We start from the raw sequence: 13,779 nt of genomic DNA, 5'->3' as shown, positions 1-13,779 counted from the left end.
CTCTCTCTCTCTCCCCCCTCACCCCCCCCGGCCTCTCTCTCTCTCCCCCCTCACCCCCCCCGGCCTCTCTCTCTCTCCCCCCTCACCCCCCCCGGCCTCTCTCTCTCTCCCCCCTCACCCCCCCCGGCCTCTCTCTCTCTCCCCCCTCACCCCCCCCCGGCCTCTCTCTCTCTCCCCCCTCACCCCCCCCGGCCTCTCTCTCTCTCCCCCCTCACCCCCCCCGGCCTCTCTCTCTCTCCCCCCTCACCCCCCCCGGCCTCTCTCTCTCTCCCCCCTCACCCCCCCCCGGCCTCTCTCTCTCTCCCCCCTCACCCCCCCCGGCCTCTCTCTCTCTCCCCCCTCACCCCCCCGGCCTCTCTCTCTCTCCCCCCTCACCCCCCCCGGCCTCTCTCTCTCTCCCCCCTCACCCCCCCGGCCTCTCTCTCTCTCCCCCCTCACCCCCCCGGCCTCTCTCTCTCTCCCCCCCCGGCCTCCCTCTCTCCCCCCCCTCACCCCCCGGCCTCCCTCTCTCTCCCCCCTCACCCCCCCGGCCTCTCGCTCCCCCCCGCTCCCCCCCGCCCCCCCCGCCTCACCCCCGCCCCCCCCCGCCTCACCCCCGCCCCCCCCCGCCTCACCCCCGCCCCCCCCCGCCTCACCCCCGCCCCCCCCCGCCTCACCCCCGCCTCACCCCCGCCTCACCCCCGCTCCCCCCCCGCCCCCCCCCGCCTCACCCCCGCTCCCCCCCGCCCCCCCCCGCCTCACCCCCGCTCCCCCCCGCCCCCCCCGCCTCAACCCCCGCTCCCCCCCGCCCCCCCCCGCCCCCCCCGCCTCACCCCCGCTCCCCCCGCCCGCCCCCCCCCGCCTCACCCCCGCTCCCCCCCACCCCCGCTCCCCCCCGCCCCCCCCCCGCCCCCCCCCGCTCCCCCCCGCCCCCCCCCCGCTCCCCCCCGCCCCCCCCCGCCTCACCCCCGCTCCCCCCGCCTCACCCCCGCTCCCCCCCGCCCCCCCCCGCCTCACCCCCGCTCCCCCCCGCCCCCCCCCGCCTCACCCCCGCTCCCCCCCGCCTCACCCCCGCCTCACCCCCGCTCCCCCCCGCCCCCCCCCGCCTCACCCCCGCTCCCCCCCGCCCCCCCCGCCTCACCCCCGCTCCCCCCCGCCTCACCCCCGCTCCCCCCCGCCCCCCCCGCCTCACCCCCGCTCCCCCCCGCCTCACCCCGCTCCCCCCGCCTCACCCCCGCTCCCCCCGCCTCACCCCCGCTCCCCCCCGCCTCACCCCCGCTCCCCCCGCCTCACCCCCGCTCCCCCTCACCTGTCTCTCAGTCAGGGGGTGTTGGTTGTTGTTGTGAGGGGGCGGGTGGCGGTTGTGTCGCGCTCCCGCTCGCACCCTCTGTTCTTGCTGACGTTGCTGCTCGCGCTACCGGTCACGGGACCCGGATTTTAAACGCGCGCGCAGCTGCAAGGGTCTTGCGCAGGCGCCATACCAGTTCCCGGCGCAACGACGTCACCAGATGCCGGCAGGAGCACATGACGTACCCAAGGCGCTGGGCAGAGATTTCAAAATCAGGGACAATGTACAGATATAGTATCAGCATGGACACAGAAATACATACCATCACATTATTTGTGCATAAATATGTATTATAGTATGGAGATGCCGGTGTTGGACTGGGGTGGGCACAGTAAGACGTCTCACAACACCAGGTTAGAGTCCAACAGTTTTATTTGGAATCACGAGCTTTCGGAGCGCTGCTCCTTCATCAGGTGATTTTATTTTGTATTCAACGAAGTAGCAGCGATCCGAAAGCTCGTGATTCCAAATAAACCTGTTGGACTTTAACCTGGTGTTGTGAGACTTCTTTATTATAATAGATCTGAGTTTTCCTGTAGATGATAACATGGACTTTGTGGCAATAGTGACGATTATACTGCCAGCATTCACTGTCAGCAACCTCTGAAATCCACATATGTGCAGTTAAATGTGGAAATCCAGAAGTTAATGTTAGTGATCATACACCTGTCATAAAGCAATATTGAGGTGGCACAGTGGTTAGCACTGCTGCTTCACAGCGCCAGAGACCCGGGTTCAATTCCTGGCTTGGGTCACTGTCTGTATGGAGTCTGCACGTTCTCCCTGTGTCTGTGTGGGTTTCCTCCCACATTCTGAAAGATGTGCTGGTTAGGTGCATTGACTCGAACAGGCGCCGGACTGTGGCGACTAGGGGAATTTCACAGTGACTTCATTGGAATGTTAATGTAAGCCTTACTTGTGACTAATAAATAAACTTTAGGTTACACCAGACTTCAATCAATCATTGAAAAACTTATGTTAAAATCCCCAAAAGTTGCAACTTTGTAATGATGTGAATTGATTATTTGACAGCATATTAATTTATAATCCTGCTGAATGATCTCTCCAGCCCTGGAAAATGTATTTTATATTTGTGTAACGTCATTTTCTTTCCATGCTGATATAAACTTTAAGATTTTTAATATATTTTTAACGTTTATGCTTTTCAGCTTCTAATTTGTATGTCTCAATCATTAATTTTGCTTTCTGTAAAATTTGTAAAAAGTGAAGGCCAGAATTTGAGTATTGGAACAGGAAGGTTTTACTGCAATTGTATAGGGTGTCAGTGAGGCCACACCTCGAGTATTGTGTGCAGTTTTGGTGTCCTTATCTGAGGAATGATGTTCTTGCTATAAAGGGAGTGTAGCAAAGGTTTACCAGGCTGATTCCTGGGATAGCAATTCTGTCATATGGGCAAAGACTTGGTTTGGATTACATTCATTGGAGTTTAGAAGAGTGAGAGGGGCTCTCATAAAAACATATACCATTCTAACATGATTAGACAGGGTAGATTTAGAAATAACATTCTCAATGATGGGGGAGTCCAGAACTTGGAGTAAATAGTTTGAGAATAAGGGTAAAAGTTTATGGATTGAGGTGAGGAGAAATTTCTTCACCCAGAGAGTGGTGAATCTGTGGAATTCACTACCAAAATAAAGTAGCTGAGGCCAAAATGTTGTATGATTTCAAGAAGAAATTAGATATAGCTCTTGGGGCTAAAAGGGATCAAGGGATGGGGAGGGGGGAGGCGGGATTACGGTATTAAATTTGATGATCAGCTGTGATCATAATGAATGGCAGAGCAGGTTCGAAGGTCTCAATGGCCTACTCCTGTTTCTATTTTCTATATATGTTTCTAGTGCATTTTACTTCTTTATTTGCTGTCTATGTGAATATTTCAATGCCATTGGTTACTTATCCTGCTTGAGAAATCACTATTGTTGGGCAGCTGGAGATCCTCTTGACATGGCATCAGAATGAAAATTACATCAGGAAAGGTGAATTCCGCATCACCCAGATTGCTTGATCTTTGTTGCTTCAAGGTCAGTGGCGAGTGGCACTTGGCTCCATGCCGCAAAATCTAAGACACGATGTTTTGCCTCTATCTGTGAGGATATCAGCAGATTATTTTTTATCATTTAATGACTTCTTAATTTTTCTTTTTGTACCCTGGTTCTTGCCCTAAAATTCAATTGCCTCAACTTACGGAGATGTAGATCTGCCACTTTTCTTTTCCAGCTCAACAGTGCCTACAGATCTCCTTGTAGTAAATTTCTTCCTTGAACCTGGCCTCAAGCAATTCTTCTCACTGTCTACACAATATTTTTCATTTACATAAGACCAATGATATCCATTCACTTGGGATCATGTTTCTGAGATTTAATAATATGGTGTCCACTCAGATTATTCTTCCCACTCTTGGTAAATGTTATTTGAAGATTGGATCTCCTGTGGCTTAGTATCTTCCTGCTGTTGTTTACCAGCAGTTATCGTATGAGAAATTCTGAAAGCTACAATGCCAATGAAGAAAGTGTGCACGGCCAAATCACAGTAATGATAGAATTAAGATGGAGTGAGAATTGCAGTAAAAGGCCAGTTCTCAGCATAGAGAGGATGTCAACAGGAGAAAGAACCAGTCAGTCAATTCCAGATAATCTGCTTTAGTGTTGATGGCTGAGGGATAAATATTGACGGGACATTTGGAAAATTAATCTGCTCTTCTTCAATTCATAATATCTGCGAGGGCAGACAGGACCTCGGTTTGACCTCTCCTTGAAAAGAGCGTACCTAGATAATACTGCTCTCCCTAAGTACGACACAAGGCTGTTCACCTCAATTTTTGTGCTTAAATTCATGGAGTAGGATTTAAACCCGCACCCTCCTGATTCAGAAATGAGAGTGGTATCCACTGCGTCAAGGTTGACCACGAACGTTGGACTAAACTTCCTCCATGTCGATGAATCTCCATCTATACCAAAAAGAGTGACAGGGGAAATGGTGCCTCCGGGTACCCATAATGCACCGCGCCAATGAAAGCACTGTATTCTATCAGCAGAATGGGCGCGCATGCTCAGACGCGCTGTGAGGAACATACACTGTGTACACAGCAGCAATCCCGGAGCTTAATTCACAAAAACCGCCCAGCATCAGAAACCTTTTATTTTGCACAAGCTAATACAACTATCACTGCTGTTAATCTGATCAGATCTGTGCATTCCAGACTCTAAATCAGGATTCCTTGGAAGCAGATGTCCCTCCAGCAACCCCTACCCCAGTGTCAGGTACAATGATGGTGGTTCCCACTGTTGGGGGAATCTGCAGAAGGAAATCTCTGCACTCTTGCAGTCAGACGTAGCACAAAGCAAAATGGCTGTGATTGTTGGAGGCCAATCATGTCAGTCCCAGACAATCCTCAGCGTAGTCTCTTTTCGGTCTAACCATCTTCAGCTGCTTCATCAATGACCATACCTCCATCAGAATCACAGAATTATTACAGCATAGAAGGAGGCCATTCAGCCCATCATGTCTGCACCAGCTCTCTGAACAACTCACCTTGTTCCATTCCTCTGCTATCTCCCCATAATGTGGAGATGCCGGCATTGGACTGGGGTGGGCACAGTAAGAAGTCTCACAACACCAGGTCAAAGTCCAACAGGTTTATTTGGAATCACGAGCTTTCGGAGCGCTGTTCCTTCATCAGGTGAGTGGATTCCAAATCGTGATTCCAAATAAATCTGTTGGACTTTAACCTGGTGTTGTGAGACTTCTGCTCCCCACAACATTGCACATTCTTCATTTTGAGATAATCATTTCCCTCTTTAATGCCTCGATTGAACCTGCCTCCATCACACTTTCCAGCAGCATGTTCCAGGTCTCAACCTGCATGAAGTTCCTCATGTCTCCTTTGCTTCTTTTGCCACTTGCCTTAAATCCTTGCCTATGATTTCTCAAACTTAATTAATCCCTTTCCACTCTTCAGAAGATCAGAAATGGGGATGTTCACTGATGATTGCACATGTTAGTACCATTCACAACATCAGTTACTGAACCAGTCACTGTATTTGCATGGCTAATGCAGTTCAATTTCTGGTCAATGGTAACCCTCAGGATGTTGATAATGGGGTCTTGAACAATAGTAATACCATTGACTGTCCAGAATAGATAGATTCTCTCTTGTTGGAGATGATCATTGTCTGGCAGTTATGTGACACGAATGTCACTTATCAGTCCAAACCTCAATGTTGTCCAGGCCTGGCTGCAAGTGGGCTTATCACAAGGGAACACCACCACCTACAAATTCCCCTCCAAGACACACACTATCCTGAGCTGGAAGTATATCACTGTTATTTCACTATCATTGGGTCAAAATCCTGAACTCTCTTATAGCACTGTGGGTCGACCTACACTACATGGATTGCAGCGGTTCAGCAAGGTAACTCATTACCACCTTTTCAAGGGAAATTAGGCATCGTCAGTGAAGCCCATTTCCCAAGAATAAAAAAAGGTACAGATGTCCTGGGCATCCCATTAGGATAGTGTAATGACTGACTGGCCGTGAGGATACTCCATTGTTCCAGCTAACATCTGATGTTGGCACAAATCCTTCTGTTAATCTGAGATTAACTTTGATGGAACTCAAAACAAATTCTAAGATTATTCCCAAATTAATTCCAAATGATCTTTCAATCTGTTTACCTCCCTTCTTGTCCACTCCTTCCAGATGGACCAGTGATTTACTTGTACTTAATTCAATTTAGCATTTATAATGTGCTCACTGCTTATGATGTAGTTTTCTCTTATGGTGTGGGGAGACCAAACGGAGACTGTGTGACTGCTTCACTAAACGCCTCCATTCAGTCCGCAAGCATAACCCCCAAGCTTCGAGTTGCCTGCCACTTCAATTCTTGTCCTTGCTCCCAACTCTGACTTTTCTGTCCTCACCTTCCTATAATCTTCCATTGAAGATCAACACAAACTCGAGGAACAGTATCTTGTCTTTCAATTAGACACTTTACAACTTTCACAGTTTTAGATTGTGACCTCTGTCCCCATTTTGTTTCATGTTTCTTTACTGCTTCTATTTCCTTTACTTTGCTTTGGACACCTTTAGACATATGTTTTGTGTCTTTACTTATCTCATTCCCTCTACTTTTGGCTTTTGCCCCATAAAATCTTTTGCTCCTGCGCTCCACACTACCATACACTTTCCCTTGTGTCCTTCTTCCCACCCACTTCCTTTCACTTGCTCAGAACATTACATTTTTAACTTTACACAGTCCTGATAAAAGGTCACAGATCTGATGCGTTAATTCTGCTTCTCTTTCCATAGATGTTGCCAGACCTGCAGAGTAGTTCCAGCATTTTCTGTTTTTATTTCATGTTTCCAGCATCCATTTGCATTTGTTTCAGTTCCTGAATCTAGTTTTGCGACATCTCATGATTGCTTCCCTTTCAACACTTTTCTGATCCTCCACTTATTGCTCAAGAAAACCTCTTGGGCAACATCCAGTTCATCAGATTTGCTTTAGTACTGTTTCATACACCAGTCCCATTCTCCCAACTCTGCCTTATACTGTATCAGCTTTCTGATTTTATCAATATCCTCAGCCTGTAAATTAGACATTCATCAAAAAAGACGCCACAGAATAATCAAGGATTTCAAATCAGGCTGTTTAATTTGCTTTTGTAATTCTGATACTTAGAATCATAGAAGTTTACAGCAAGGAAACAGGCCCTTCGGCCCAACTTGCCCATGCCACCCCATTTTTTAACCCCTAAGCTAATCCCAATTGCCCGCGTTTGGCCCGTATCCCTCGATACCCATCTCAACCATGGAACTATCTAAACGTTTTTTAAAAACGTGGGTACAGAATTGTACCACTTCTACTACTACCTCTGGCAGCTTGTTCCGGACACTCATCATCCTCTGTAAAAAAATTGCCTCTCTGGACCCTTTTGTATCTCTCCCCTCTCACCTTAAACCTATGCCCTGCAGTTTTAGACTCCCTTACCTTTGGGAAAAGATATTGACTATCCAGCTGATCTATGCCCCTCATTATTTTATAGACCTCTATAAGATCACCCCTAAGCCTCCTATGCTCCAGAGAAAAAAGTCCCAGTCTATCCAGCCTCTCTTTATAACTCAAACAATCAAGTCCCAGTAGCATCCTTGTAAATCCTTTCTGCACTCTTTCTAGTTTAGTAATATCCTTTCTATAATAGGGTGACCAGAACAGTATTCCAAGTGTGGCCTTACCAACGTCTTGTACAACTTCAACAAGACGTCCCGACTCCTATATTCAATGTTCTGACCAATGAAACCAAGCATGTTGAATGCCTTCTTCACCACTCTGTCCACCTGTAGCTCCACTTTCAAGGAGCTATGAACCTGTACCCTTAGATCTCTTTGTTCTATAACTCTCCCCAACGCCCTACCATTAACTGAGCAAGTCCTGCCCTGGTTCGATCAATCAAAATGCATCACCTCACATTTATCTAAATTAAACTCATCTGCCACTCATCAGCCCACTGGCCCAATTGATCAAGATCCCATTGCAATCCTAGATAACCTTCTTCACTGTACCACAATCTTGGTGTCATCTGCAAATTTACTAATCATGCCTCCTAAATTCTCATCCAAATCATTAGTATAAATGATTTGGATAAGAATTTGGATAAATATCATAGTGTTTAATGTAGAAAATCATAGAGTTTAATGATTTTCTACATTAAACTCTATGATACTTGCTGGGAAAAAAGGTTGTTGTTGAAGATTTTACCTGGCATGCATGAGAACAGATACAAAAATGCCAAATTTCAAAAACACAATTGATACTACATGAGGAAAGAGTGCTGATTGGTTGGCAAGTTGACTTTGATTGGTCAAGATACTGCCATGGAGAGTGCAGCAGAGAAGTATTGTTTCGCCCCATGTTTTTTTAATTTCAAAAATGGCACAATGCCTGGACAAGTTCCTTTTGCCTGCAACGGACAGATTCCTGCATGTGAATAGATGTGCAATGGATGCTAGTACAGAAGTTGAGTTTACCTTTGCATTCCAGGACAATCTTGATGTAGGGAGTAGTTTAATAAGTGGAGAAGGTAGAGAGGGGCACTGAATACCTGAATATATTATTTCAGAAATAATAGACTTTATTTTCAACAAATACGGTTACATTCTTGGTCAGTTGAGTGTCTCACAAATCAATGAAGATCACAAAACCAAGAACATCCATCAAATTAGAGGATTATGAAAGGATATATCCCATTTACTGAAGTCCATTGTTAAGGTGCAGGTTGACAAAAGCCATTCATCGAAGTCTTAACATCCAAAGAAGGCAGCAAGCTGTTCAACAAACTGAAGGGTTCTGCAACAACGAAATGTTGCCTTTTAAAATTGCAGGTAACTGCTTTCCACTGGCCAAGAAAACATGAACTTTGGGAAATGTGTGGAGCTGATCACAGAATCACACACCTGCTTTCTCTCTCTCTCTGTGCTGCACAGATTTGTTCCCGGAGCTGCTGGTTGCACTGGAGATGTATCAGGTTAGAAGTCCATTGAGCTGTGAGCCAGATAGTCCTTGCGCCCAATGTTGCTGACCTGCTTCGTCTGCATGGCCTCCAGTTTCGGACAGTCTGTGATACGATGGCCCAAACCACCACAAAAGGTGCAGCCTCTTTCACCTGCACAAAGAACCAGAATTAAACAAAATAGCAAACATTTCCACCAGGGTTCATGCAGCCTCAAATTTATGCGGTGCCGACACCACAAAACCCTTCACAGTAACATCTGCTTCGCAGGGATATTTGACATTAGCAACATAACTAATCCAAATTTACATTAAACCATCAGGCCTTTTACTCACTTTGCTGAATAATTCCACCAATGAGCAATGCTGGCATTTATTCAACACACTTGAGCTGTCTGAGGCTCCGAGCAAAATGAACAGCTAGGCTGAGATGAGGGGCAGAGTGTGCGGTGGGATGGGCAGTGGGGAGGACGCAGGGAGGGAGTGGGTGTGTGAGAAGAACACCCAGGGTAGTTCAGTGGGCCTGAGCGGAGCTGAAGCATACGGTTAAGAGGGAGTACAGAAATTGGGAGTATGTGCAAGGGTTGGCATTGGAGAGGACATAAGGTGGAGGGGTGGGGTTGTGTGGGAGGGATTTATTGCACCTTGTGTATAAAGCAGGTTAGAATCCCTACAGTGCAGAAGGAAGCCATTTGGCCCATCAAGCCTGCACCGACCTCAATCCTACCCAGGTCCTATTCCTGTAACCCCTCATATTTACTCTGCTAATTCCCTGACACTAGGGTTAATTTAGCATGGCCAATCCTCATTGGTTCCTCATTGATGCAAAGCTTGCTACAATTCAGACTCCTGCGCATCCAGCAGACATGATCATACAAACAGGGGGAAAATGCACAGTTGAAACATACTTTTATGAAATCAAATCTATGGAATACTTCATCAGATTTGTTTCCTGACCACCAGGTCAAGAAATAGGAGCAAGTAAAACGAACATTATACAGCAGATATGTCTGTGAATTTCCTTGTACAGACAGAGTATATTGAACTCTTCAAACATACAGGTAGAGAGGATTGCATCAAACCCAAGCTCTATATAAACAGTGCACTGTTTCAAACCGTGCCTGCATTTATGAAGCCCTACAATATTGTTCCCAGCCTGGATTTAGGTGAGGGGTGCAGGAAAATCCTTAGAGCAGAGGCCCAAGTGATTTCTGCAGGAGGGAGAGAGGAAAACAAAAGTAACAGGCAACATTTCATAGCTGGTTTCACTGACAATAACACAAACTAGGCAATCAGTCACCTGTACACCTCATTATCAGGTGTGTGGAGTAAGTGCAGATGCCAGGGAGAAATTTAATTTTGAAAAACTCAGACCTTCTGAACAGCAAAACAAAATTGTTACATATCATCCGGAAATAAGCTGGTTTAATTTCAGCCCAAAAGAGCACCATCCAAAGCCCAGCCCTCTTGGAATCTTTCTACGCACAGAATGATTGCTGTATTTCCCTACACTTTGACAGATGTGAGCTGTGGCACGGTGCAAACTTCTTATTCAGCTTTCCAAAGTTGGACGTCTGAAAATAGAAGGGTTAAGCTGACAGCCATTTGCAACCAAAAGGCCAACGTACCTCCAATATCTAGCATAGTCTCATCTCCTGTCTGAAGGACCTGTAGAACAGGTGGGACTTTCTGCTTAGCTTCCAGTAACAGAGCCTTCAGATCCATCAACACCGACTCATCTGTAAGGAAACATGCATTAGCGAATCTCACAAACAGTGCAGCAATTTATTTCTCATAGTTTACATTTAGAGCATCAAATACAGATACAAGTCTGTCCAACGCAACAAGCCTCACAGAGATGGAGTACAGCCTTAGTACATACTACCCACACATTTTTACTATTTTCACACCCACTCCTGAAGTCGGTTATCCTTGGCCACGGTACAGCTCCACAGAAACTGGCCATCATCCAGCAATGTGCATTTTTCACAACTGATCATTCTTCCCATCAATCTGGATACGACTGCCAGCAGGCCACATGTTTCTGACTGGCATCACAACGTGAGGCACGACACAGAGAGCCAGAGTAGAAACCTTTGCCCTCCCAAGCCTGCAGACATTGCACCTAATAGAAATTACAAGCCAGATCGAGGTCAGATAACTCAGCTCAGAGTGAAAATTCACTGATGAAGACCGCAATTAAAGGAGAGAAGGACAAAATACACACTTCAACATTTCATGAGAGCCAAGTTAAATATGTTCAGTGGTTTCCAAGAGCCATGTGCAGCAGTGTGTGTGTTCATTGTCCAGAGTAAATCTGAAACTCAGCCCCAGATAGTCACAGAAATAGAACTGGGGAAAAGGAGAAAGGAAACTCCCTATTAACAACATCTTGATTTGTAGCTGTTGTCAAATACAGTTCCTCTAACCCTGTTTCAATTAGGAACTAAAAGGCGCAGTCACTATAATATTGCGTAAATCCATAAGCAATTGGTCAAAGGCAGACCACAGTCTTCCAGTGAAATGCAGCAAGACTTGGACAGTATTCAGGTTGAGCTAATAAGTGGCAAGTAACATTTACGTCACACAAGTACCAGGCAATGACCACATCCAACAACAAAAATTCTAACCATCTCCCCTTGATATTCAATGGCATTACCATTGCTGAATCCACCACTATCCTCCTGGAGTTACCACTGATCAGAAACTGAACTGAACGGCCACATAAATATGGTGGCTACAAGAGTAGGTCACAGGCTGAGAATTCTGAGGCGAGTACCCCACCTTCTGATTCCCCAAAGCCTGTCCACTACCTACCAGACACAAGTCAGGAGAGTAGTGGAATTGTTTCCAATTGTTTGGATAACTGCAGTCCCAACAACATTCAAAGACATTCAAGAGGCTCAACACTATCCAGGACAAAGCAGTCGACTTGATCAGCACCCCAACCACCAACTTAAACATTCAGTCTTCTGCACCACTGATTCCACAACTATTTACAATCTATATCAATGATTTGAATGAAGGGACGGAATGCAGAGTAGCTAAGTTTGTTGATGACACCAAGATAGGTAGAAAAGCAAGTTGTCAAGAGGAGGCGGTGAGTCTGCAAAGGAAAATGGACAAGCTAAATGATTGGGCAACAATTTGGCAGATGGAGTATAATGTAGGAAAATGTGAACTTGCCCACTTAGGCAGGAAGAATAGAAAAGCAGGATATTATTAAATGTAGAGATTGCAGAACCCAGTGATACAAAGGGATCTAGGTATCTTGGTACATGAATCACAAAAACTTAGTATGCAGGTACAGCAGGGATTAGGAAGGCAAATGAAATGTTGGTGTTTATTGCAAAGGAATATAAAAGAAGGCAAGTTTTGCTGCAGCTCTACAAGGCCTCGGTGAATCATCTGGAATACTGTGTATAGTTTTGGTCTCTTTACTTGAAAAAAATATACAATTGCATTAGAAGCAGTACGAAGGAGGCTCACTTGACTCATTCCTGGGATGAAGGACTAATCCTTATCCAGGCAGAAAGGTTGAACCCATTGGAGTTTAGAAGAACGGAAGGTTATTCTATTGAAACATAGAAGATTCTCAGAGGATTTGACAGGATAGATACCAAGAGGATGTTTCCACCTGTGGCGGAGTCTAAACCTGGGAGAGACAGTTTATGAATAAGAGTTCGCCCTTTTAAGATGTACATGTAGAGACAGTCATCAGGCTGTGGAATTCTCTTCCCCAGAGAGAGGTGAAAGCTGGGTGGGTCAATTTATTCAAGGCAGAGTTAGACAGATTTTTGATTGACAGGGGAGTCAAGGATTATGGGTGGAGACAAGAAGGTGGAATCAAGACCACAACCAGATCAGCCATGATGTTATTGAATGGCAGAGCAGTTTGAAGGGCCAAATGGCATGCTCCCAAGTCTTATGTTCCTATGCTGCAAGTGGCAGCAAGGTGCTCCATCTACATGATACACTACTAGAACTAATCAAAGCTCCTTCAACAGCACCTTCCAACACCACAACCTCAACTATACGGAAGGACAAGGGCAATAGATGCAAGGGAACACCACCACCTGCAAATTCCCCTCCAAGCCACACATCATCCTGACTTGGAACTGTATCGCTCTTCCTTCACTGTCGCAGGATCAAAATTTTGCAATTTATTCCGTAACAACACTGTGGGTGCACCTGCAACACACGCAATTCAGCAGTTCAAGGCAGCAGCTCATCACCACCACCTCAAGGAAAATTAGAGATGGGCAACAAATGCTGGCCTTGCCAGAGATGCCCACATTCCATGGAAGATTGAAAAAAAAAACTTACCACAAGCTTTGTTGATGAATGTTGTGGCTATCCCTGTTTTCCCTGATCGACCAGTACGTCCAATTCTGTGAACTGAACATAGAGAGAGTGCTCAGATTAAAGGGATTTTCAGAAACACAGCCACACTGACAGTAGCTGAATTCATCAGCGACACAAAGACTAGCCATCATACAGGGAAAGTGAACTGAGCAAAGGAAAGGATTTACATGGATTTGGTCTCTCACAGACTGGAATTTAGAGCATTATATATAGAATCTGTGTCCATTAGTCGAGGGATTGGTTTAGCTGTACCCCATACAGATGTGCATCAAGCTCCACCTACACCATTAAACGCACCCATCTCCTGCTGCCCAATTTTCCACTTTCCTGAACAAAAAGCAGAGGCAGCTGAAGTTGACATTAAGTTTGTGTCAGAGAAGCAAGAAAACAAAGACTTAAGTTTAAGCGAGGCAAACTTTGCGACACGCGAAATGAATTGCTAACAGTAAACTGGGCTGAGCTGTTAACGTGTAATACAGACGTTGGAAAATATTTGAGGAAGTGAGTGACATAATATCAAACTGACGCATGTGATTAAACAACCGTAGGAGACAGTTT

The 13,779-nt window shown here is 46.3% G+C and overlaps 2 protein-coding genes across 5 annotated transcripts in view; both read right to left on the bottom strand.

The window, feature by feature from the left end:
- slc38a12 (solute carrier family 38 member 12) overlaps nt 1–1,411 on the bottom strand; it is a 248,473-nt gene extending 247,062 nt beyond the window's left edge. The window contains exon 1 of one of the 4 annotated variants that reach the window (XM_078225459.1): nt 1,289–1,411. The gene's annotated coding sequence lies outside the window, so the exon portion shown is untranslated. Of the gene's footprint in view, nt 1–1,272 lie in introns of all 4 variants that reach the window. The other 3 variants (XM_078225461.1, XM_078225462.1, XM_078225460.1) reach the window with 3 other exon arrangements.
- Nucleotides 1,412–6,978: 5,567 nt separating this feature from the next.
- ddx41 (DEAD (Asp-Glu-Ala-Asp) box polypeptide 41) overlaps nt 6,979–13,779 on the bottom strand; it is a 43,950-nt gene continuing 37,149 nt past the window's right edge. Inside the window, exons 15-17 of the mRNA XM_078225457.1 lie at nt 13,183–13,254; nt 10,485–10,595; nt 6,979–9,010 (exon numbers count right to left, since the gene is read on the bottom strand). Of these exons, the coding sequence (XP_078081583.1) occupies nt 8,874–9,010; nt 10,485–10,595; nt 13,183–13,254 (320 nt within the window). The 3' untranslated portion in view covers nt 6,979–8,873. The remainder of the gene's footprint in view (nt 9,011–10,484; nt 10,596–13,182; nt 13,255–13,779) is intronic.

The sequence above is a fragment of the Mustelus asterias genome, chromosome 12 (assembly GCF_964213995.1).
Source record: "Mustelus asterias chromosome 12, sMusAst1.hap1.1, whole genome shotgun sequence".
In the NCBI taxonomy this organism is placed as follows: Eukaryota; Metazoa; Chordata; class Chondrichthyes; order Carcharhiniformes; family Triakidae; genus Mustelus; species Mustelus asterias.
Note: the sequence above shows the minus strand (reverse complement) of the source record. Positions and strands in the feature narration are given on the sequence as shown.